Source organism: Lissotriton vulgaris, chromosome 11 (assembly GCF_964263255.1).
Source record: "Lissotriton vulgaris chromosome 11, aLisVul1.2, whole genome shotgun sequence".
Lineage (NCBI taxonomy): Eukaryota > Metazoa > Chordata > Amphibia > Caudata > Salamandridae > Lissotriton > Lissotriton vulgaris.
The window spans coordinates 1,086,709,639-1,086,734,334 of record NC_141699.1 but is presented as its reverse complement, the minus strand read 5'-3'; the positions used below and the strand labels follow the sequence as shown (position 1 = coordinate 1,086,734,334).

The 24,696-nt window shown below is 44.0% G+C and overlaps 1 protein-coding gene across 1 annotated transcript in view; it reads right to left on the bottom strand.

Annotated features, from left to right (window-relative positions):
- The window catches only part of LOC147684187 (cytochrome P450 2J5-like), a 150,834-nt gene that overhangs the window by 75,188 nt on the left and 50,950 nt on the right, over positions 1 to 24,696 (bottom strand). The window contains exons 5-7 of the mRNA XM_086944599.1: positions 21,622 to 21,795; positions 11,829 to 11,970; positions 3,895 to 4,082 (exon numbers count right to left, since the gene is read on the bottom strand). Coding sequence (XP_086800725.1) covers positions 3,895 to 4,082; positions 11,829 to 11,970; positions 21,622 to 21,795 — 504 coding nt within the window. The remainder of the gene's footprint in view (positions 1 to 3,894; positions 4,083 to 11,828; positions 11,971 to 21,621; positions 21,796 to 24,696) is intronic.

The window sequence follows — 24,696 nt, the reverse complement described above, 5'->3', positions numbered from 1 at the left end:
GTATGAACAACAGTAAGCAAGCCACTCCCCCCTACTCTCGAGCAGGACTGCCCATCCCCAACCAGGCACTTCCGCTTTCTCGCCGAGCGAGAAGGCAGAAACATAAATGGTAGTTATTACCATTTATGTTTCTGCCTTCTCACGCTGCGAGAAAGCAGTGGGGCGGCACCCAAACACCCCTATAGAGGAGCCGCCACTGCTACATGGCTAAACACTTACAAGCTCCCAAAGGCGGGACCTATTGACTATGCCAAAGCTTGTTATCTTTGAGGGAGATGTTTTCTTAGGGCTTCACTTAGTATGTGTGGTTATCTAGCTACCCCCTAATGCATAAAATGAGATGGAAATGGATTGGTTCCTGTTATATCCCATGTGTTGGATTTTCTGCATTCTATTACATTGTCATTTGCACCTTCTGTTTCCAAAGGCCTTAAATAATGCTGGATTCTTTCCAGTCATAGTTCTCTGTTTGTATTGTGAAGTAAGCCACTTTCTTCGCCTGTGAGTTTAGGATGAGTGGTACCTATGACTGGTTTATGATCTCACTACAGCTGGGCATCAGCTGATTCAGCTGTATTTGATACTGCTGGTTTCCTGGTGAGATTGTGCTATTATTAGTGGCAACTTTGATATGTTCTGTGTGAGGCTTTATTTAAGATGGGCTATGTTTAGTTCAACTGCTGGGGCACTTAAATTGTTACCTTTCCCTTCATCAGATTGGTGAAATATTTGCAGATTATTTCCAAATAACCAACATCATGAGATGTCAGTAAATATCTTTTTTATTAAAGTCAGTATGTAACATTGTTCCCTGGGCAGCTGTTTCTTTTACTTCTTATTTCCTGCGTGTGGTTCGTAGTCAGGGACAATATCTGGTTGGGTACAGTATCCTCATTATTACAGCATATCATTTGTGCTGATTTTAATTTTCTGTTTATTTTTTTGTGGTTGTCTTCTTCCCGGGCTGAAGATTTTCTTAGCTCTATTCTCATTTTCATGTGTTGCTTTAAGTCTAGAACTAATGTGCTCATTATCTCTTGGAGGGTTAATAATCTGTCTAAGAGTGTAGGACAAGAGCAGTTGGCACTTCTGTCTCTCACCTCTCCTTTTGGCCTTCTTTTTAGGTCAAGTCTGGCAGCGCACTTGCGCTGTCTTTGAGACATGCAGTATTTACTCTGTGGGCTTTGTACACGCTCATTACTTTTAATTGGTTGTTTCGTCAAAATTTTCAAAATTCCTTTGCTATCATTGGTAAATAGTTTACATTTGACCCTCCTTTTGGCTATTTTGTTCCTAGATTTTGAAAATCCTTTGCTGTCATTGGTGAATAGTTAGTTGATGATGCTGATGATGAATAGTTTACGTTTGTCCCACCCTTTGGCTGTTTTGTTACAGCTTTGGAGACTGCCATTTCTATTTAGATCCTTTCACTATCGGCAATATGTTTAGCTTTGTCGCACTCTTTTATCATTTATTTAGCAGTGGTTGCAACTTTGGCTGTCTTCCGTCTGAAGTCTTCAAGCTTTCCATGATCTTTTCAAGTAAGGCAGCAGCGCCTTTCTTTTGTTCTGCACAGCCCGGCTCACCCACCTCTTTTGTCTGCTTTTGTTTGAAGCAAAGTTTTGTAAAAGACCCTATATCTTCTCCAGTTGTGATTTGTGGATTATTACGCTAAGACATATGTTTCCCAAAAGAGGAACTCAGCAGAGGAACGCACCCTGCCGAAGCTAGGGTGCCACTGCTTGTTTATGCCATCTCTTCCTGTAAGACTAAATTCCTCTATTGTTCAGCATGTGCACCTGAGCCATAGATTTGCATTTTCACATACCACTTCCAGTGTATAAGTCCTTGAGGCATGTTCTGATTTGATCATTGGCTCAGTGATGGATTTGCTGCAAGGTACATAGAACACAAGCTTAATAGAGCCAGTGGTTGGAAGGCTCAAGGTTGTCTACCAAATGCTGTAAAAACTGAGACAGGACCAGTGCCTTTTATCTCATTGATAGGTCTGCAGAAATAGGCAAACTGATTGTCGGAATGCGAGTATGTCAGATTTTGTGCACTATGAGTTGAGGTGAGTGGAGATATCTTATAATTAACTTGGTAGGTCAGTGGGGTGGGTGGTACCCCACCCATGGTGATGGAGGCGAGGCCACAGACATACACAAAATCTGCTTCCTGCATTTGTGAATACTCAACACTTCTCCCTCCATGTTGATGGTCCACTCCCCCCCTGTCGTCAGTGCTTGCCCGTCGCTCTTCCCTCTTCCCCTCCTTGTCTCCCTGTGCTGATCATCCTGCCTTGAAAAAAAGCACTATGATGCCGTACGAGCGCTTTCCCTCCTGGAAGACTGGGAATGTGAATGTTATAGTGGTGGAAATCCCACAGGTGGATTCTTCCTTGGATTTACCACTTTCTCAGATATTGGGGTTTCCTCTATGCCATTCCCACTGCACTATACTGTGTTGCGCCTCCCTCGCCTCCCAATACCACCACCCGTAACCTGTCACGGTCTTCAATGACTTACTATGGTGGGCGGAAGTGGACAGCAGTACCCAGCAGTAGGTGGTGATAAGTGCTACAGATGGAATTCCTTCTGGGGTGAGTAGTGGGTGGTGGTAGCACCAGTGGCAAAACACAGTTTAATTTTCTGAGGAGAAGGTCCTGAGGGGCATGAGTGCTCCCTGACACTTCTGCAGGCCTCTGCTTTCATCCTCCTGCTACCTGCTTCCCCAGCTTCAACGCTTCATCACATCAGTCCTGGCTTGGAGCAGCTGACAATCCTGTAAAACAACATTTACACTTGCAGCCCCATCAGGTCTGCCCAAAGAAAACTGCAAAATACTGGAACCAGCAGAAGGGACACGTAAGCCTCCCTTGTTGGCTTCTTTATACACTGCCAGACAGACTAGATAATAAATGTACTGACTTCTCACATTTTTGGGGGAGTTTAATACAGCGCAAACTTGACCCGAAGGTATCTGAGCGCTTTAAATGTGCAACAACTGCATTACAAATGGACACATTCATTTTATTTTTTTGTTAGGCACGGGGAGATTACACGATTTGCCCAGAATCACAGGATGTTGAGCGTCCCTTTTTTCCTATCCGTGGAGAGACAAAGACATAAGGGAAGTAATTTGGTTATGTAGCTAAATCATGGTTCAACCACTGGCCCCAGCATATCAATGGGAAATGGCTTCCTGTGCTACAGGGGCATACATCACCTTCTTGGGAATGTCCAAGCATATAGGAATCCCCTTATGGACCTGATCATCACATGGGTGGAAATTTGATGTGGGATACATCCATTTCTCCTCACACACAAATCTTTAGTTACTGAAGTCTAAGAGGCACATCAGAATGTTTTGACATTTCAGTTCTTTGCTGGGGCAAAAATAGAAAACGCTAACTTTGGACTCATTTAGATGCTATTGTTACTAGAATGGAGCAAGTATTTTTGCTCTGCTTTTTAATCTGGAACGGCAGGGCATGATTCAATTTGAATAATAGTGGAAAATCCTCCAATAGCTGAGAAAGTGGTAGCTCCAGAAAAGAATCCTCCTGTGGACTTTCCTCCATGGAGAAAAATTAGCTAGTGGAGCCTCCATCAAAACGTTCGTCTGAAATCATAATCAAGCCTTAGCTTGAGCTAAACTGGTGTGTCCCTTTCACATTGTGTAAGCAATATTTTGCCATCTGGATTTAGCACTTTTTTCAATAAATGTGAAGATTTTCCAGTACCCCAGCACCCTCATGTTTTGAGTGAATGGTCTGTCACTAAACTGTGATTTCATAAAATATGCGGAGCAAAGCCAAAGACACAGAAGCAAAGGCATGACTGACTCAAGGAGAACTAACCTTCCTGACACCTCAAGGACACATGTTGTTACCTTTTTAAGATGGAAGCCCTGAATAGTGGTGTCCTTCACACAAAGATGTGGCATGCCGAGAGGAACAATACTGCTGTAGCGCTGTATCTCATGGATCACGGCATTGGTGTACGGCAGCTTCATCCGGTGTTCATATTGGATGATGTTGTCGGGTTCAAGGACATCATCAATCTCTCTCTGGACTTTCTCTGGGGAGAGATATGCAATAGTTACTAGTGGGAGATGTACCAGGGACTACCCAGTTTCCCCTCTCCTCTCCCATCTTGTTGAAAGAATTCAGACTTGTGGCATTCACAAGCTCTGTAACTCCCGAATAGGAGTATATTCTTCAAGTGCAATTGTCATTTTCTGAGAACTTGACAAATTGTAATATTGATAATCTGGACTTTTTGACGGTACTAACTGCAAGTTGAAAGCAGCTGAGGTAACCCAGAGTCCTTCCTCATTGTCGCAACCACATAAATCCACATAAACACAAAATGCATCTGATTTTCTTTTTTTAAATATATGTTTATTTTACTGTAAGAATTCAAACATGTTGTAGCATATATCATTTAGAATATTCAATTATACAGGATATTACATACGTATGCATAAAGTATGCAACGCCTTATCTAACCACAACTACTATCAATGCATCTGATTTTCTGGTACAAAAGTGAGAGCAGCAGTGAGAAATTTGGAATCAATAAATAAGGTGTTATGTGGTCCTTGCAAGATGGCCTGGCATCTTGCCAGTATAGCAGATGCTATGGCCCTGTCAACCTCTCACACTTTAATGAAAAGGCTCTTGTCACAGCACTGGAGGTTTATCAAGCAGGCACCATTTTTAAATACCACAAACATTTTTGTATTAGGGAAAAAAACTTGCAAAGAGGTTTTTTTCTCAATTAAAAAAATGAATGGCCCAATGGTGCAGTGAGTTTTCTACCTGTATAAGGGGGCAATCTACAATTTCAATGCATTTGTCAATCATGCCTCACGTAACAAATTCAGACAGGGAGAATAAGTGGCTGCGGTTCAGCCTTAATAAAGATGGACAATCGTCACTGTCACCTAGTGGATTTTTCGTGGATGACTGTCCACATCAGAGATTTATGATGGCAGAAACAACAGTAGATCTACCACTGTGAACACAATGCTTCACCCAACTCAAATTAGAGGAGAGAAACTGTGAGTTTGGTGGGGCTGGATCACAGCTGGTTTGCAGTTGTGGTACCACTCTGCCAAACTCTAAATGAGGCCCTAGGTGTGTTAAGAATGTAGATGCATATTGTGGGATCAGGTAGTGCTCTCAGCCCAACGAGACAGATAAAGACTGCCACTTTACTGTGGTCACTGATCAAAATATAGCATAGAATCTGGTGTCAAAAAGAGGGTGGAACTTTAGTAATTCACCGACAGCCATCTCAAACATATGGATTGCATGGCTTGTCCATGAACACAAAAGCTGGGAGGCTTATCGAAGCGAAATGGCAATGACTGTCGACTTGGAACTAGTTCTTGCCTTTAAGCAGGAAGCAGGAGCTGCACAAATTGTGCCCTTGTTGAGGGTCTCTTTACCTTCTAAGACGTTTGTCAGAAAGCTTAGTGGCAATGTAGTTTGGTCAGATGAGCTTTGGTTCTGATCTATTTTTATCAAGCTACAGCTGCTTAGCAGGTCAATGCCCCTTTGGCTTCAAACAACAAGTTGATTCTCCTTCTGTGATCAACGGATGGGAACACTTAAGTTTAGTTATAGTAGCATGATGCACACTGTGTGGGTCGTACACTTTTCAGGCCGGATGTATTAAAATAGTAACCCGGGTAATGTGGTTTTCATTTTGAAAAAGTGCTATTAAAATTAAAGCACAAGTTTGTACTCAACTTTGCACTTTGCACGTGTTAAACAAGTCCAGCTGTGTCTCCTGTATGTGATTACTAAAGCCTACAGCACATTACAATTTGCATTTATAAGTTTTGGGGGCATATTTCAATGTGGCCAGTTGGACTGCCGATCGCTATCGCGGCGGGATGGCGACCATACGAATTAGGACACGACTGCCATGCTGGTGGATGAAAAGTGCACTTTAACACTGCGGCTTGTGCTGTGGCAAGGAATTGGGCTGCAGCACAAGCCGCAGTGTTAAAGAGCACTTCCTGCATATCCATACACTGTGTGCCAGGCATCATGAGATGCCTGGCATAAGGTGCATGGGGTGTGTGGGGCACTACATGTGCCCCCAGGGCACTCTACAGTGACCCACAGAGGCCCTGTTTGGGCCTTCAAAGTCCATTTCCGACAGCCTTTTTGGCGGTCGGACCGCCATGAAAAGGGTGTCAGAAAGAGGCATTGTAGTCTTGGTCACTGCCATCACTGGGGATTGCAATTCCGACCTCCTCCTGTAGATCCTACAGGAGGTGGTGTTCTGTTCCCCATATGGCAAGGGTCCAACTGACTGCTTTATTATGCAGCAGTGAGACCGAAGGGCTGTCTGTCGGTGGGACTGTCACTGATGGCCTGTTGGTGATGGTCCCACTGACCTCGAAATCAGGCCCTTCGTTTCACAGCATTGTGGCAAAAGTAGAAAAAGAGTTGTGCGAGCATAAGTGTTTATTGAGCTTTAACCAATCTGAACTTTTTAGTACTGCAGTTGTTAAACTACAATCATATGTGTATGGACATCTGGAAAAGTGTATAATCGAACACCAATATGACTGAACTGTGTATATGTCTTCAAAAAGGTATGGATTTGGGCATGGCTTTGCCCATGGTCTGTGCATCCCACATCTAACAAATGGTGACACTGCACGCCCGGTGGCTGTTCTAATGGGGGGATGGCGCACTAAGGTAGTACGCAAATATTATAGGGTGAACTTAGGCGTAAGTGCGGTGCAAAAGGGTAGGAAGAACAACCCCTCTTCAAAGAACTCCAAGATTCCCTGCACACGCTAGTGGTACATAGATTTAAGTTAGTACAGTAATGAATGTAGGAAAGAAAGAAACATTGTTCATCCACTGCTCTGTGTGGTTCCAGGATGTATTGTCCTTGTTGTACGTTGCTTGATACAGAGTATTAGCCAACACGTGTTTCGTTGCTACCATGAAATATACAGCAACTTCTTCAGGGCAAAGTTTCTATGATTATGGTCCTTATTGTGGCTGTACTTCCATCCTGAAGGTAAATAGTAGTAGAAGGTCTTGAGGGTAACAGAGACCAGAATTCAATTTAATTAAAGTTTCCTCATGAAGCAGTTTCTATATTCTGTGATGCAGACAAGTATTCAGATTATGCAGTTACTATTTATTGTGAGACCCTATTCGTGGGGTTATGGCTGTCAGCCAGCTATGATTGTGTTGCCACTGGTCTCCCGATACGGTGAAGCAGCTGGTGAAGTCTTCCCCGTGTGGGAGGGACAGTGTTGCAAATGACACTGCACCCAGCAATTGAATGGAAAAGCCTCACACTGTTGGAAATCAGTTACTAAAGCACACTTTCTTCTTTATTGGGGGTATTTGTGCACCGCAAACATTGCCTCAAAGGGCAGCAGGATGCTGTACATAGCAACACATACAAAGTAAACATGGAGGCTAGAGGGATGGGTAGGTGAAGCAGGCATGGCCTGTGCAGGTAGAAGCAATGGGCTGGGGGCTGGGGGGAGTCGACATACAATGACGAGGGAAACTTAAATTAAAAACAAGACAACCATGTTTTTTTTTTATTTAGGTTACCCTTGTCGCCGTATGTCGAATCCCCCTCCACCCAGCCCCACCACTCTTATTTGCACGTGCCGCACCTGAGATGTAGGTGAGACAAGTAAAATTTACAGGCTAAGATTGGAAAAGGATAGTAACCAGGAGACATACTGAGACATTTCCTGCTTTACAACTCGGAAAGAGAAGGCCTGTGATGGAAAGGAAGATCATTCAAGAGTCATCACACACAGGCGCAAAAATACACACACACACGCAAAAACGACATGTTGGATTGTGCATAGTTTGAGAGCCTTGGATATCCAGCCTGGCAATGGATGCACACTTAGTAGTGGGGTTGCTATTGGGCACACTGTATTTAGAAGCTGGGTAGAGCCATATAGCTAAGACTGAAGTGGATTCGGGCAGGAAGAGGAAGCAAATATGATAATTTTTTTGGTAGGCAAGATTTGCCCAACTTTCTTGGTTAGTGATTGGTAGAGATTCTGCCTGAAGAATAGATTTTATTACTGTCATTCAGGACACCAGGAGAGTAGTGAGTAGTGCATCACACTGATGAGTGATCTAGAATACGCTGGCCTGGACTTGAAGGACTTAGCGGGGCAACTAAGAATTGAGGGTTTTTATACTCGAAAGGCAGATTGGAAGTTGTCTTGTAGGTTTATATTATTGAAGAAACACAATTTCAGCACTCCGTCCATCCTCTCCTTGTGTTTTCTTTGTTCGCACTAAGTTGCGTGGGTATGCCCAGGCAGGAGTCCCTTGCTCACTTTGCCAATGGATTAAAGCTAGCCTGGTAGAGGAAGGGTGTTACCCTGAAACCGGTCCCAGGATGCTTGTTTCTGGTCCAGAGAAGACATGGCTTGGCTGTTCGGGCTGGACTGTTCTCATGAGGAACAGGGGCAAGACTAAGACTAAAAACCAGAAAGTAAAGTTGATGAAAGGAAAAAAAAAATATTTAAACAGGTGGATGCTATCAGAAACCCTCCAAAAATACCACTGGAGACCCCGTATGCTAACCAAAATGGCTGCCCTCTATGTGCTTGCAAGGAGGATGAGAATTAATGCAGCAGCACAGCGCAGGAGAAATATCCAGGAGAGGGTACTCAGGGTGCGCATCACATTGGTGGGACAAAATGAGAACGAAATCTATGACAAGTACAGACTGAAGCGTGACATGATCATGTGCCTAATTGCTGACCTGGAACCACTACGACCGCACCAGACCAGTAGGAGGAATGCCATCCCTGCGCACGTCCTATGCAGCCTGTACCTGCTGACGTCAGGAAGTTTCCAAGGGGTCGTAGCGGTTGCCAGAGGCGTATCACAAAGCGCACTTTCACGCTTCTTCAGCAAATTCATTGATGCCATGCTGACAATGATACATACCCACATGCATGGCACATGCATCAACAATGCCATTTGCGATTCCTTATTAGCGAAAAATAAGGATTTGCTAATAAGGAATAGCAAAAGGCTATGTAAGTAGAAATTACTTAAAAAATAGTGATTTCTAAACATTCCTTAATTGCAACCCGCAAATTGCGGGTCACAATTAAGGAATACCTCCCCATTCATACCTATGGGCCTAGAGGCCCATAGGAATGAATGGGAAGCCATTCTCAATTAGCGATTCTCAATTAGAGAATCATAAATTGAGAATGCAATTTCAAGGGTGCCAGGGTGTCAAAGGGACACCCTGTTTCACCCCTGAAATCTGCATATGAGTACATCTAGCACACACACATGCCCTATGGGCATGTATGTGTGTAAAATGGGACTTTGAAAAATGCACTTTAGTGCATTTTTCGAAATGTTTGCAAATTACCATGAAGTTCAACTCCATGGTAATTTGCGACCCTATCAGCAAAATAGCTAGTTTTTTTAAAATTTAATGCATTGCATTTAAGGAATCTCAATTTGCGATTCCTTAAATACAATGGCAATTTAAGTTATCGCAATTTAGAGATTACTTAGATTGCGATTTTTGCATTTGGAATGATGCATCCCAAATGCAAAAATACCGGTCGCAAAGGGGCAGATTCTGAAAATCTGCCCGTTTGCGACCGGTTTTTGCTTTGATGCATGTAAGTGCATATTGTGTGCACACAAGTGCAGTTTGCTTACTTCTTGTTTCAACTACCAACATTATATGGCTCACCTAGCAGTTCATACGGATGTTGTGCACCCCACACTTCCTTCATCTTCCTCTATCTGCACTTAGTATGCCAATCCATCCTAAAACAAATTAAATTAATACAGCTCTGTGCACTATTAGAGAGTGGAAAACACAAAAAAATAAGGTGAGAATAGTGACTTTGTATTAAAATAGATACCCACTAGTTCACAATCTGCTCTTTACTGGTGGAGAAGTGTGGCTCAGGGGTTAGAGGCGGCAGACCTGGAGCTTGAGTTCGGCCCTGGACCAGGGTTCAATTCCCCGCCTCGGCGGGTCTTGGGCTCAAAATTCCACGGACTCGTTAATTCTCGCTCCGGTACCTTCTCGACTCACGGGTTCACACTCTGCGACTCTGGGCAATAGCTTGCTTAATCTCCACAACGGCCCCTCGTGGTGGGATGCCTGGCTTTCACCTTGTGGATACCCTGCCAGGGTTATCTCACAGGGGAATACCAGGACGGGTTCCCTAAGCAAGCGCGGGGGTGCCCCAGGGTAAGTCGTGCGCTATATAAGTTTCATTCATTTCACTATGAATGAGTGAAGATAAGGCAGTCAACCATCTGAGTAAGTTACATCTTAATATGTGGGAAGATCTTTATGATGAGGGAACCTTCATCGGTGTCTGGATACAATATTGAGTCCAAACTATATTGTGGACAAAACATTGCATCAAGAATATTGAGGACAACAATAATGGGAAGGGAAGTTTCTATGGGAAAGCAAAGGTTTATTATACCTTACTCCGCATATATGGACCTTAAATGATATATATATATATATATATATATGTATTTTCAAGGTACATGGATGTAGAGTTAAGAATAATAAATCTATTCTTACCTGTATGCACTTACCTTCTTGAACTTTATATCCCTTTCATTTTTTGACACAATATTCTGTTCACACAATATCTTTGCCCTCAATTTTCTGTCATTGATCCACCTTCATTACAACCTACAAAATTAAGATAAATGTTCCCTTGACCCCATTAGACTAGCATCTGTGCCATCAGCTCAGGCTAGAGAGCAAATATTTAACTCCAGACTAGCTCTAGAGTGACACAACTTTAAAACCACTCAAGTTAGTAAATTGGCAGTAAGACACCCAAGCAACTAGTAACAATGCTGGACTGAAAGAGGCGGAGGGTCAGCCTAAGTACTACAGCACAAAGCAGACTCAAATGAAACAAAGACCTTACCATCCTATTTACAGATGAAATATGGCAATATAGTTACTCTCAAACAGGGAGGTTACTACCAAGCAGTAGGCTCAACCTAATTCACTATAGACACCTCCGTAGAACATACCACACACCCCATTCACAAATGGGGTCTTAGTTAAGATTCAAGATGTAATCAAAGCCGAGCCACAGATGCAGACTTCATGCATGTAGCATGGGCTGTCCCAGAGTGCAGACCAAAAGAGGTCTGGTTACCAATTCTACAGTACCTGTTGCAGTCTGAGGAGGAACAAACCATAAGGAGTAATGAAAGATATATGTATCACTCATCTGTTAGAGACTAACACCAGACTGTAAAATTGTGTACTGGGAGATGATGTGGGGGGTCTTTAGGAAAATATCAGCTGTTATGCAAATATTTGCATGTGTTTGTTGATGTAAAAGATACAAGTATAAATAAGAAAGACATAGATCACCCTAATAAAATATTCCCTAAAAGGTGCCACCCACTAAAGTGAAAAGCAACAATTCCCATTCCCCAATTCTGCACCTCGATTACCAACACTATGTATTCTAGAACGTCGCCTTGCTTGGCAGCACCTGTTGAGGTTTGACATTTCCTGTGACATTCTATCTCAAATGTTGTAAAGGTTTTCTGTGTTAGATTTTTCTTGTCAACACGTTACTAACTACAGTATTTTGTGCGTCAAATATCAATATTCTGTTAGTTTAGCATGTTGCTACATAATGGGCGCAAGCATCAATAGCTGTACTCATGTCACCTCGAATCTGCAATCACAGAGTACTATTTCTTACATTTTTTAGAATTTAAAGATTATTTATATTGGTATATTTGAATTTTCCTTTAATCACCAACTCACCTTGTATTTCGGGATATTTTACCACATAAAGCAGGGCCCAAAGGAGTGTTGCAGTAATTGTGTCTGAGCCTCCATAGAACAAGTCCAACACAACTTGAACCAGGTTGGCCTCATCAAGTGCAGCGTTTGGATCATTTTTGACCTGCAGAGGAAAGAGTTTCACTCAATAAGTTGCTAGTTCAAAGTCACCTGGAGCACCAGCATTGCCAAACAGCAATCTCCTGTCTTCCTGATTGTGTGCCTGTCATCTACAACCAGGATTTCACACTGCATAATACACTGACATCAGGCTGGCACACTTACTTCAAAACTCCTGCACTACTATAGGCATCCCTATACCGCACATACTGTTCTATTCTTCAGCTTTGACAACAGCTACCCTAACCAAACAGAACTAGAGGGATCTGCACTGCTGTCAACAGAGATACTCCCTGAGAAAACCACCTATGTAGGATGCCGCAGCAATGCATAGAGTTTGTGCGCTAGCTGCAGCACTGCATAGAGTTAGTGTGTTAGCTGCAGCAGTGCATAGAGTTGGTGCGCTAGCTGCAGCACTGCATAGAGTTAGTGCGCTAGCTGCAGCAGTGCATAGAGTTGGTGCGCTAGCTGCAGCACTGCATAGAGTTAGTGTGCTAGCTGCAGCAGTGCATAGAGTTAGTGTGCTAGCAGTGCATAGAGTTGGTGCACCAGCTGCAGAAGTGCGAGTTAGTGCGCTAGCTGCAGCAGTGCATAGAGTTAGTGCGCTAGCTGCAGCAGTGCATAGAGTTAGTGAGCTAGCTGCAGCGCTGCATAGAGTTAGTGAGCTAGCTGCAGCGCTGCATAGAGTTAGTGTGCTAGCTGCAGCAGTGCATAGAGTTAGTGCGCTAGCTGCAGCAGTGCATGGAGTTAGTGTGCTAGCTGCAGCAGTGCACAGAGTTAGTGCGCTAGCTGGAGCAGTGCATAGAGTTAGTGCGCTAGCTGCTGTAGTGCATGGAGGTAGAGTACTACATGCAGCAATGCATAGAGTTAGTGCGCTAGCTGCAGCAGTGCATGGAGTTAGTGCGCTAGCTGCAGCAGTGCATAGAGTTTGTGAGCTAGCTGCATCAGCGCATATAGTTAGCGCATTAGCTGCAGCAGTGCATAGAGTTTGTGAGCTAGATGCCGGACTGCAAGGAGTTGGTGCGCTAGCTGCAGCAGTGCATAGAGTTTGTGAACTAGCTGCAGGAGTGCAAGGAGTTGGTGCGCTAGCAGCAGCAGTGCATAGAGTTGGTGCGCTAGCTGCAGCAGTGCATAGAGTTTGTGAGCTAGCTGCAGGAGTGCAAGGAGTTGGTGCACTAGCTGCAGCAGTGCATAGAGTTGGTGCGCTAGCTGCAGCAGTGCATAGAGTTAGTGCGGTAGCTGCAGCAGTGCATAGAGTTGGTGCGCTAGCTGCAGCACTGCATAGAGTTAGTGTGCTAGCTGCAGCAGTGCATAGAGTTAGTGCGCTAGCTGCAGCATTGCATAGAGTTAGCGCACTAGCTGCAGGAGTGCATACAGTAATGCGCTAGCTGCAGCAGTGCAATTAGTTAGCCCGCTAGCTGCAGCAGTGCATAGAGTTAGTGAGCTAGCTGCTGTAGTGCATGGAGTTAGTGCGCTACATGCAGCAATGCATAGAGTTAGTGTGCTAGCTGCAGCAGTGCACAGAGTTAGTGCCCTACATGCAGCAATGCATAGAGTTAGTGCACTAGCTGCAGCAGTGCATGGAGTTAGTGTGCTAGCTGCAGCAGTGCATAGAGTTAGTGTGCTAGCTGCAGCAGTGCATAGAGTTAGTGAGCTAGCTGCAGCAGTGCATGGTGTTAGTGCGCTAGCTGCCGCGGTGCATAGAGTTAGTGCGCTAGCTGCAGCAGTGCATGGAGTTAGTGCGCTAGCTGCAGCAGTGCACAGAGTTAGTGCGCTACATGCAGCAATGCATAGAGTTAGTGCGCTAGCTGCAGCAGTGCATGGAGTTAGTGCGCTAGCTGCAGCAGTGCATAGAGTTAGTGTGCTAGCTGCAGCAGTGCATAGAGTTAGTGAGCTAGCTGCAGCAGTGCATGGTGTTAGTGTGCTAGCTGCAGCAGTGCATAGAGTTAGTGCGCTAGCTGCAGCAGTGCATGGAGTTAGTGCGCTAGCTGCAGCAGTGCATAGAGTTAGTGCGCTAGCTGCAGCAGTGCATGGAGTCAGTGCGCTAGATGCAGCAGTGCATAGAATTAGTGCGCTACCTGCAGCAGTGCATAGAGTTAGTGCGCTAGCTGCAGCAGTGCATAGAGTTAGTGTGCTAGCTGCAGCAGTGCATGGAGTTAGTGCGGTAGCTGCAGCAGTGCATAGAGTCAGTGCACTAGCTGCAGCAGTGCATAGAGTTAGTGCGCTAGCTGCAGCACTGCATAGAGTTAGTGTGCTACCTGCAGCAGTGCATAGAGTTAGTGTGCTAGCAGTGCATAGAGTTGGTGCGCCAGCTGCAGCAGTGCATAGAGTTAGTGCGCTAGCTGCAGCAGTGCATAGAGTTAGTGGGCTAGCTGCAGCAGTGCATAGAGTTAGTGAGCTAGCTGCAGCAGTGCATGGTGTTAGTGCGCTAGCTGCAGCAGTGCATAGAGTTAGTGCGCTAGCTGAAGCAGTGCATAGAGTTAGTGCGCTAGCTGCAGCAGTGCATAGAGTTAGTGCGCTAGCTGCAGCAGTGCATGGAGTTAGTGCGCTAGCTGCAGAAGTGCATAGAGTTAGTGTGCTAGCTGCAGCAGTGCATAGAGTTAGTGCGCTAGCTGCAGCACTGCATAGAGTTAGTGTGCTAGCTGCAGCAGTGCATAGAGTTAGTGTGCTAGCAGTGCATAGAGTTGGTGCGCCAGCTGCAGCAGTGCATAGAGTTAGTGTGCTAGCTGCAGCAGTGCATAGAGTTAGTGGGCTAGCTGCAGCAGTGCATAGAGTGAGTGTGTTAGCTGCAGCAGTGCATTTAGGGCCAGATGTGGGTAATCCCAATGTACCTATTCTTAAAAACTGAATTTTACCGATCCGGTATTTAGGAATAGGTAAATGGGATGTAGGTAATCATTTGGTACTTTCTACCGAATCAGTAAGCTTCGGTAAATACCGAATTAGTATTTACCGATTTGGTAATTGCCATTCATTCCTATGGGCCTAGAGGTCCATAGGAATAAATGGCAATTACCAAATCGGTAAATACTGATTCGGTAAAATGGGGGACACATTCAAGGGTGGCAGGGTGTCACTTTGACACCCTGTTGCACCCCTGAATCGTGCTTGTGTGCAGATGTGGCACACATACATGCCCTAATGGCATGTATGTCTGCCACATGGCACAGTTGAAAATGCACTGATTTGCATTTTCAAAGGTATTCCTTATTTACCACCAACTTGAAGCTTTTAAAATAACCTGGGTAAATCAGAAATATACGGCATGGGGCAGGTGGATTCAAGGCATATTTGAAGAAAATGGGAGAGTGATTCGAGATGTCCCTAGCTAAGTAATTTATCTCATTAAATGTACCCACCTCATCCGTCAATGTGAGCAGGTAGTCTATTCTAGAGAGGCTATTGTGTGCACCTGAATGAAACGTGTATTGCCGGGCCTGGGGGAACCAGGAGTGCCAAATGTCTGACAGACCCAGGGACTCCAGGAAGTCTGTGAGCAGGGATTTTGTTTGATGTTGTCTGGGGGCATCTGATCCATCAAGTCATCAAGTGTAGTATTAAAGTCTAACCCTACCACTGGTTTGCCCTCTGGGAACAGAAGGAGGATGGCGCCCAGCGCTGGAGGGATGTATAACGTGACTATGATTATTACCCGCCCCTCCCATTGACCCAACACAGCTGCAAATCGTCCTTGTTCGTCATTTCATGTATGTTGTATGATGAGTGGGAACTGTTTCCCAACCAGGATTCCCACCCCCATGACCCTGATGTGAATCCTGAATGTACTTCTAAATGGAAGACCCATCTGTCCAGAGCTTTACATGTTGTTCCCACCAAGTGGCTCTCCTGACACACTGCCAGCACCTGATTTTTAATATATTGCAAGACAAGGCCTCTCTTCGCCTTCTCTCTAAGGATATTCACATTCCAGGAGATGAGTGGCAGGTGGTGACTACCTGAGAGGTGCAAGTCGGGTGCAGGTGTGACGTTATGTATCGGTGTGGCCATCTGTGTTATGTGAGTCATCTATACGAATGGATTGAATAGTATATCGGATTTGGGACCGTCTGTGATGGGCGTCAAGTTGTGTCATGAATAATATCGGACAAACAATACAAAAATTACAACAACAACATACCCCTCCCTTCCATCCCTCCCCCATGCCTGCCTCCCTGCATGGCAGATTTAAAACTACCCACCTCCCCAACAGTGCAGAGTACTTGTTACCCTGTCCCCGGTACCTCTGTGGGGAGAGCATGTCCAGTATCCCCATGACCATTCCTGTGTCTCTAGTGTTCTAGACTGGCGATAATGTAGAGGATGAATACCAATACCTAGAGGTGGGGAGCATTACAGAGTCAACAGAAGTATGTTTGAATCCAGACCTTGTCCATTAGTCCTCACTGATCAGAGTCAGTCTTCCTTAGGCGTCTGAGTTACAGTAGTTCTTTTTGAAGTTGAAGTTTAACGCTGTAGTGACAGAGATATTGGTACTTTTTGGCTCGGTTATGACCATTGCCAACCACCATCTCAGTATATGCTGCTGTTATTCGACCATGTGTGGTGTTCTGTCCATTCTTGACCTTTATTTTACCCAGTTGGTGGGGCTTGCCTATATGCTTTGAGAGCTTTATGTCTCATTATATGCTGTTTTTCGCTCTTTTGGGGCCTAAAGGCCTATGCCTGAGAGATGCCATGTTCATTTCTGCCACTCTTGCTCTGGGTAGCTTGTAGGTGAAGGGTGGTGTTTTAGTTATAACTTGTTATTCGCTAGCTAGGAACCAGCATGGACTGGATCTTATCAAAGGAATGTGCTTATTCTCTGTGCTTCAGACGCAACAACAGCTGACCACTGGGGGTGCGTTGGTAGCACAGAATCTGGTGCAGGAATCTGGTGGGAGGCGGGCTGCTTGCTGGAAATATCCATGAGAGAGGGCATTCCATATTAACGAAGGGAGAGAGGTACTGAAGTCAGTTGGAGTTGCAGGCAGTTGGAGTTGCAGTTGGAAGTCAGAAGGTGTTGGAGGTCAGTTGGTGTTCCAGTCAGTTGGAACATTGGACAGTTGGTGCTCAGTTCAGATGGAGATCAGTTGGTCTGTTGCTTAGTTCCAGTCAGTTGTGCAGTTGGAATTCAGCCAGTTAGTTGGAGAGTTGCAGAGCTGAGTTCAGAGATGGAGAGCTGAATGCAGAGATGGAGAGCTGAGTTTGGAGGTAAGGAGCGCGTTGGGAGCCATTTGGAGACCAGTGGAGTGCAAGGGCCACGAGGGACATCAGGACTGGATCTGTTGGTGATGGTGGTTTGGTGATAACAGAGAATCCTGATCAAACCGGAGAGATGGGCCCCCTTAATAGCCAGATGTATAAGAAATATGGTGAGAAGTTCTAAGAATGTTTTATTATAACTGTTTATGTCTAACCATCTTTACTTTTCAGCTCTTATATGAATGTATGTGTTGGTGATTGCTTATTAGTTGTCATTCTATCATTGTGTCATAAAGAGCATTAGTTATTTCTTCTTCTCTCTGTTATTTTGTGATCATTGTGTAATAAAGGGAACCCAATTTGCATTGATTCCATTTGTTTATTGTCACTAAGAAGGAGTGTGGGCTCTTCTTAAACAGATGCTGTCGTATAGAAGGCTGGGTAATCCCCTTCCTACAGGTAAATGATGATGGGAAGGTGCGCTGCTTCTAATTAGGGATAACTGCATGTGAGAATATATAATTTGTCCTTATTCTTTGTGGAGGAAGGTCAGGACCCTTTTTTACCAAGTACTTACAGAGGGATGAGTTAATTCCCCTCTAATGAGTAATTGTAGATACGGAAGGGAAATCGGCTCTGAAGCAGGAATATCCAAATTGCAGGTAAACCAGCCCAACATAGCGTAAGAGGTATGTACTGATTTTTACCAGAAGGTGTTGCTGATTCTTGCTGTGCAGTGGCGAGTTGCTGTATGTTTCTTACCTGTGGTAAGTTGTCCTGTCACCAGAAGGTGTTGCTGATCTAATTCACCAGAAGGTGCTGCTGATTTTGCTCATGCAGATGCGCGTTGTTTTGTTCGCCGGAAGGCGTTGCTAAGTCTGCACCAGGGTGCATTGCTGATTGATTCGTCGAGAGACATTGCTATGCATACCCTTTGAGCTATGATTTAGTGTATCTTTAGCTGTTAGTATTATTCCTATCTCAGGTTGGTATTTTTATATGTTTATGTGTGGTGTTGTTATGATTTCTGGGAATGGCTGTGGTAAGTAATGGCTGTGTGTTTGGCAAAAGCTCCAAATTGCGCCAAATGCCAATGTCTAAGTCTTGCAGGGCCTTTGCGCTCCCGGGGAGATCCTTGTAGTAGCTGTGCATCGCTTTATGCCTCTATCCCCCGAGGAGTCATTAGTGATGTCATCAGTGATGTCACTGACCATGTCATCAGAGATGTAATATGTGACATCATCAGGAGTGTATTGCGGGGGCGCAAGTCATAGTTAGCTCTACTAACTATAACGGCCAAATTTCAATGGATTTGTATGAGTGAAATGTCCAGCTAACTATAACAAGTGTGAAACATATGTTTTTTTCATTGAATTTCTAAAGTTTTTAAAATGCTAATTCCTAACTATAACGTAGCTGAAACTTATGTTTTTTTTCCAGTGAATTTCTAAGCTTTTTTAAATGCTAAATTCTAACTATAATGTGGCTGAAACCTATGGTTTTTTCAGTGAATTTCAAAGGTTTTGTAAATGATCATTTTTGAATGTATTAATTGTTATTTTTTTATACTGATTTACTACATTGTTTTAAAGTCTTTTTTTAGATTTTTAATTTTTTAAATTACATTACATATTTCTAATATCAATTGAAAAAAAGTTTTTACAAATATTGAAATTTTATTATATATATATATATTTTTTAATTTATATATATTTTATATAGCAGGCAAGGATATGCTATGGAAGGAAATTCAAGTTACTGGTCAGTGCAGTTAAAATTACTTTTCAGGATCAGTACTGGGCTGAAAGATGCAGCACTGAGGTCTCTCCTGATAACAGGTGAGTAAATCGAAATTCGTAGTTCAGCTGATTTGAGAGGAATTTTTTAAAGTTCCAAAACTCCACACTTAGAAGAATTTCCAAGTGAACCAGTCAATGTTAGCCTATGGAAGGAAATTCAAGTTACTGTAAGTATGGTTAGAATTACTTTTCAGGATCAGTAGTCGGCTGAAAGATGCAGCACTGAGGTCTCTCCTGATAACAGGTGAGTACATCGGAATTCGGACTTTGGCTGCTTTTAAAGGAATATTTGTAGGTTTCAAAAACAGAAACTTTTCTGGTGAAAACCACACAATAGATTCCTATGGAAGGAAATACAAGTTACTGGTAAATATGCTTAGACTAAGATGCAGCACTGACGTCTCTCATGATAACAGGTGAGTAAATCGGAATTCATAGTTCGGCTCATTTTAGAGGAATATTTTGCTCAATAGTGAAGGAAGGGGACGGAGCCTGAGGTGCCATGTGTGCAAAAATGCCCTGTGGCGTGTTTTAAGTTGGGGAATTAATTCCTCTTCAATCCTGAGGTCCCCTGTGGGCCAACTAGCCCCCCAGGTACCTCCAGTGTGCGCCAGGGAGCTGCGTTGCAGAGAGGTGTTCAGAGGCCGTGCCCCCTTTTTACAACACTCTGCAATGCAGCTCCGTGGCCCTTACTGGAGGTACATGTTGGGCTAGTTAGCCCCTAGGGGACCTCTGGATTGAAGAGGAACTAATTCTCCAACTCAAAACGCTCCACAGGGCATGTTTGCACACATATCACCTCAAACCCTGCCCCCTACCTTCACCACTGTGCAAACGTGCCCCGTAGCACGTTCTAAGTTGGGGGATTAAGTCCCCTTGCATATTGGGGGTCCCTCGGGGCCAACTAGCCCACCAGGAATCTCCAGTATGCGCCAGGGGGCTGCGTTGCAGAGAGGTGGAAAAAGGGGCGTGGCCTCATTACACCTCTCTGCAATGCAGCCCCCTAGCGCATTTCCAGAGTGGGAACTAAATCCCCTTGAATACTTGGGGTCCCTGGGGGCCAAGTAGCCCACCAAGAACCTCCAGTATGCGCCAGGGGACTGCGTTGCAGAGAGGTGTAAAAAGGGACGTGGCCTCATTACACTCTCTGCAACGCAGCCCCTGGCGCGTTTCCGGAGGGGGAACTAAATCCCCTTGAATACTGGGAGTCCCTGGGGGCCAACTAACCCACCAGAAACCTCCAGTATGCGCCAGGGGGCTGTGTTGCAGAGAGCTGTAAAAAGCACCATGGCCTCATTACACCTCTCTGCAACGCAGCCTCCTGGCACGTTTCCAGAGGAGGAACTAAATCCCGTTGAATACTAGGGGTCCCTGGGGGCCAACTAGCCCACCAGGAACCTCCAATATGTGCCAGGGAGCTGCGTTGCAGAGAGGTATAAAAAAGGGCATGGCCTCATTACACCTCTCTGAAACGCAGCCCCCCGGCGCATTTCCAAAGTGGGAACTAAATCCACTTGAATACTGGGGTCCCTGGGGGCCAAGTAGCCCACCAAGAACCTCCAGAATGTGCCAGGGGGCAGCGTTGCAGAGTGGTGTAATGAGGCCACGCCCCTTTGTACACCTCTCTGCAATGCAGCTCCCTGGCGCATAATTAAGGTTTCTGGTGGGCTACTTGGCCCCCAGGGACCCCTAGTATTCAAGGGGAATTACTTCCCCCTCTGCAAGCGCCCCAGGGGGCGTGTTTGCAGAGTGGTGCAGGGAGGGGGAGCGGCCTCCTCCCCATCCTGTTTGTTTTTTTTTTTTAAGAAGGGGTGCTGTGTAGCCCCCCTTCTTTTTCTTTTTTTGGGTCCTGGGGACAGCATCCCACAGGGCATAACCCCCAATATTTATTTTTTTATTTTTTTACCGGGAAGGGGGCCACATTGCCCCCTCCTGTGCCTAATTCCAGGCCCCGGGGACCCCATTCCATGGGGCATGGCCACATCTTTATAAAATTTTTATAAGGAGGGGGGCTATGGCCACTTAAGGCCCTGGGGCCCCATCCCTCGGGGCCGGCCTGCCTCCTTTTTTAATTTATTTTTTACTTTAAATTATTTGTGGAGTGGGGACGAGTGGTCCTCCTCCTTGGCCACTTCTGGCCCCGGGGACCCCATCCCCCGGGGCCTGGTGTATAGGCCATTTTTGTTTTAGTAAACCACGTAGCAGTGAAAGCTCAACTAAACAGGGTTCCAAACCTGAATTTAGTATAAAGAACATCATATTTCAGCTTTAATAATCAATTCATGGCAAGGTTTTTCAACTCAAGGTGAGGATCCACATGGGTTACATTACATTGAATGTCGCTAAACGTAAAGGAATTCAATACTCCTTCCCCGGAAAATTCAGCATATGTCTGCCCATTTTAGGAGTTCCTCTTTGTGCCATTGGCTTAAAACATTTCTCCTACATTATAATCTCTAAGGAAATATTCAGTTCCTTTGTCTGTTTGTTGGGGGTTGGCAACTCTAACTTCTTTTTGGTATTCAGTGAAAATCTGTGAAAACACCTGGGTATTTCATACTTCATCCGAAATCTAATTAGTAAGAATGTCCCAAGAAGGTCACAATGTAAATATCCTACACTTAGAGGCACGTAGACAACACCCTTCTACTCACCTTTTCAATCTGGTCGATGTAGAGGTTAATAAAATCTTGTTGTTCCTCCTTTGGGTTCTCCTGGTGATCCCTTACCTCCTTCTTCACATAATTACGGACAAACTCCAAGAGTTCAAAGACCTTCTGGTGAGGGCCTGGGAGGAGGCATATCAGCCATGGGAACATCTCGTGTAGCTGAAGAAAAATACAATAACTACTTTACTAGAAATAACAAACACATTTAATGCATAACTGAACAAGGATCCAAAAATCTCACAGTCCTCATTGGTAATCAAATTTTTTGCTTTCCAAAATGAATCAAACACATCGAAAAAGACAAGAATTGTAATTTTATGGTCTCTCTGTATGTGCATTTGAATCTCTTCTTTACAGTCTCCATCAAGTTTTCACTATTTGAAGGTTTCACTGAGAAATGCTCTATGTTCATGAATATGAATCTATATTTTCAATGTGCTAAATGTTGAGTTTGTGTCCTAGTGTTTAGAGTGTTCCGTGGGATTCCATTATGGGTTGTTCTCTTTGTGGAATCCTTGGAGCAGTCTGGGGACGTTACGAGATTGGAGGTGGAGTGTCTTGCAGTTCTCCTTGTTGTACTGCTGGGTTCTTAGTTATGAATAAATCCTGCATCTTCAACTACAAATCGTGAGGACTCTTTCTTCACTACATTGGCGACGGGCTGGTTAACTGGAACCAGAAAGTTTGAACCCATATCAAGCTTTTGGAATTTTTGATGTAACTGGAACAGCTTATGGACATTTATCAACAACTTCATAACAGAACATTTTTCTTACTAACTGAAGTAAGTACTGCGCGGCGCAATTGGATTTAGCTTACTGTATGAATCTTCAGAAGTTGGCAATGTACGAGTAGTGGGAGAGTGCGTGATTTGAAATCTCCACCCGCTGCTCTCACCTGCCATTCCAATCTTCTCTCGCATTCCGTTCTTGGGCGAGATTTGAATGTCCCTCCATTCCATTGTGCGCACGACTGGCTTACTTTGTTTCTTCTATACGCTATTCTTACGTGTGTACGTTCCCATGCTCGTAATGCATGTGACGCAGTAATTGGGCAGAATGTTGCTCGCTGTATCTTAGTAACGACGTCTACCCTGTGACGCGACTTGTTCTGCAGAAAGCGTGAGAAGCTGCCGGCTGTTACCTAGCAACGATGTTTAATTTGTGATTCGTCTCGCCCTGCGGAAGACATTTATGCTCTTCAGCTGTATCCTGGCTACGAGCGGAGTACAACCAGATTAGACGACAGAAACGGACAGAAACGAGTTGAACAGTATTTTGGCTTCGTTTTTACATTTATTTAGAGGTAACTTTTATTTTATTCTCTTCAAGCTTCTACCACTATTTGCATTCTATTTTCTAGTCTACGGTGATATACACACAGTGTGTCCTTGACTGTGACTACAAGTTTCTTTCACTATTTGGCACCTCCATATACAATCTACGGTGATACACACACCGTGTATCATATCATTTTAAGCTATCTTTTTTATTTTTTTCATAAGATTTTATCTCTATTTTCGTCTTCTTACTGCCTATTTTATTTACACATTTTTTCACCAGGGCTACAATGAATCTACCAGCTCCCCAGGCATTCTTAGTAAAAGAAGTAGAAGTGACTAGTCTACAATGGGAAGAATGGAAGGAGTATTTTATTAACTATTTAGAGGCTTTTGAATATGAGGATATGTCACCTGAAAGGAAAAAGAAAACTTTGTTACATTGTCTGGGTAAAGGGGGGTTACGTATTTGCAAACGAAAACTAGATCTAGTGATGAATGAGATGTATTCACTCATGCATTAGCAGACTTGGATTCTTATTTTGCCCCCACAGTGTGTAAAGCTGTTCACCATTATAACTTGTATCATCGGAAACAAGGTACAAATGAAAAAGTAGAGGATTACGTAGCCGCTTTAAAAAAAATTGGCTTTAACAGCCACATTTTGTACAATTGAAGAGGAATTGATTTGTGACCAAGACAAATTATGGATAAACGGTGACTCGAGTCTTCAGGAAATAACTGCTATAATTTCTGAGTCTGAACTCACCTCCAGATGTGCTAAAACTGTTGTTTCTTCAAATAGCACATCGCAAAAAGATGAAACTATTAAAATTGTACGAACACGTCCTCGTCAAGAAGAGTTTAACAAAAAGAGGAATGATAAAGATGTTGTTACTAAAGGAAAGAAACCTTTTAAAAATGTACAAAGTGAAGGGATTGTATATTTAAGGAGTAAATGCTACAGATGTGGTAGTCCATTTCATCTTGCACATGACAGGACAAAGGGGACAAAGGTGCACTAACTGCAATCTTGTTGGTCACTTTTCTCGTGTATGTCAAAGGTAATCTAAGTCTGTTAAATGTGTTGTTGATGAGTATTCATGTGAGAATGAATGTTCAGACAGTGAAGATGTTATTAGCCTCATTGAGGAACTTTCCAACAATGAGGGTACTATTAGGAAAAAACCTGTTTGTAATATTGTTGTAGGAGGGATTTCAGTCACACTCATGGCTGATTCGGGTTCTCCGTATTCTATTGTGAATCAAAAGACTTGGGAGAAAAAGAAGATTTGGGAAGTATTTTGGAAAGACCCGACATTCTCACGGTCAATTACACTGGTGAGACAATCAATTTAATTGGATATAAAAAATGAACTTTCGAGTTCAAAGGAAGGAGATCAGTTTGCAAGCTTTATGTTGCCAAATCAGGACCTTGCGTTCTCGGGTGGTGGGACCAAGGTGAGTTGGGTATTATGTTAAATCCCAATTGTGATGACCCAGTGTTAAGTGTAACAGACACTGATAGTAATATGTGCAAACTCATTATTGCTAAATTTCCAAAGGTTTTTTTCAGGCAAAGTAGGCGAACTGAAGGGTTTTTCCCATAAGATTATTCTAAAAAGAGAGCAAAGTGAGGAACATTCCCATGGGGGTCAAAGAAGAAATTATTAATGAGCTAAACAAACTGGTTCAAAATTGCTTAATTGAACAGATCAATTCTTTGGATTGGGTCGCTCCGTTGGTGGTCGCACGAAAGGCCAATGGCCGGATCCGCTTTT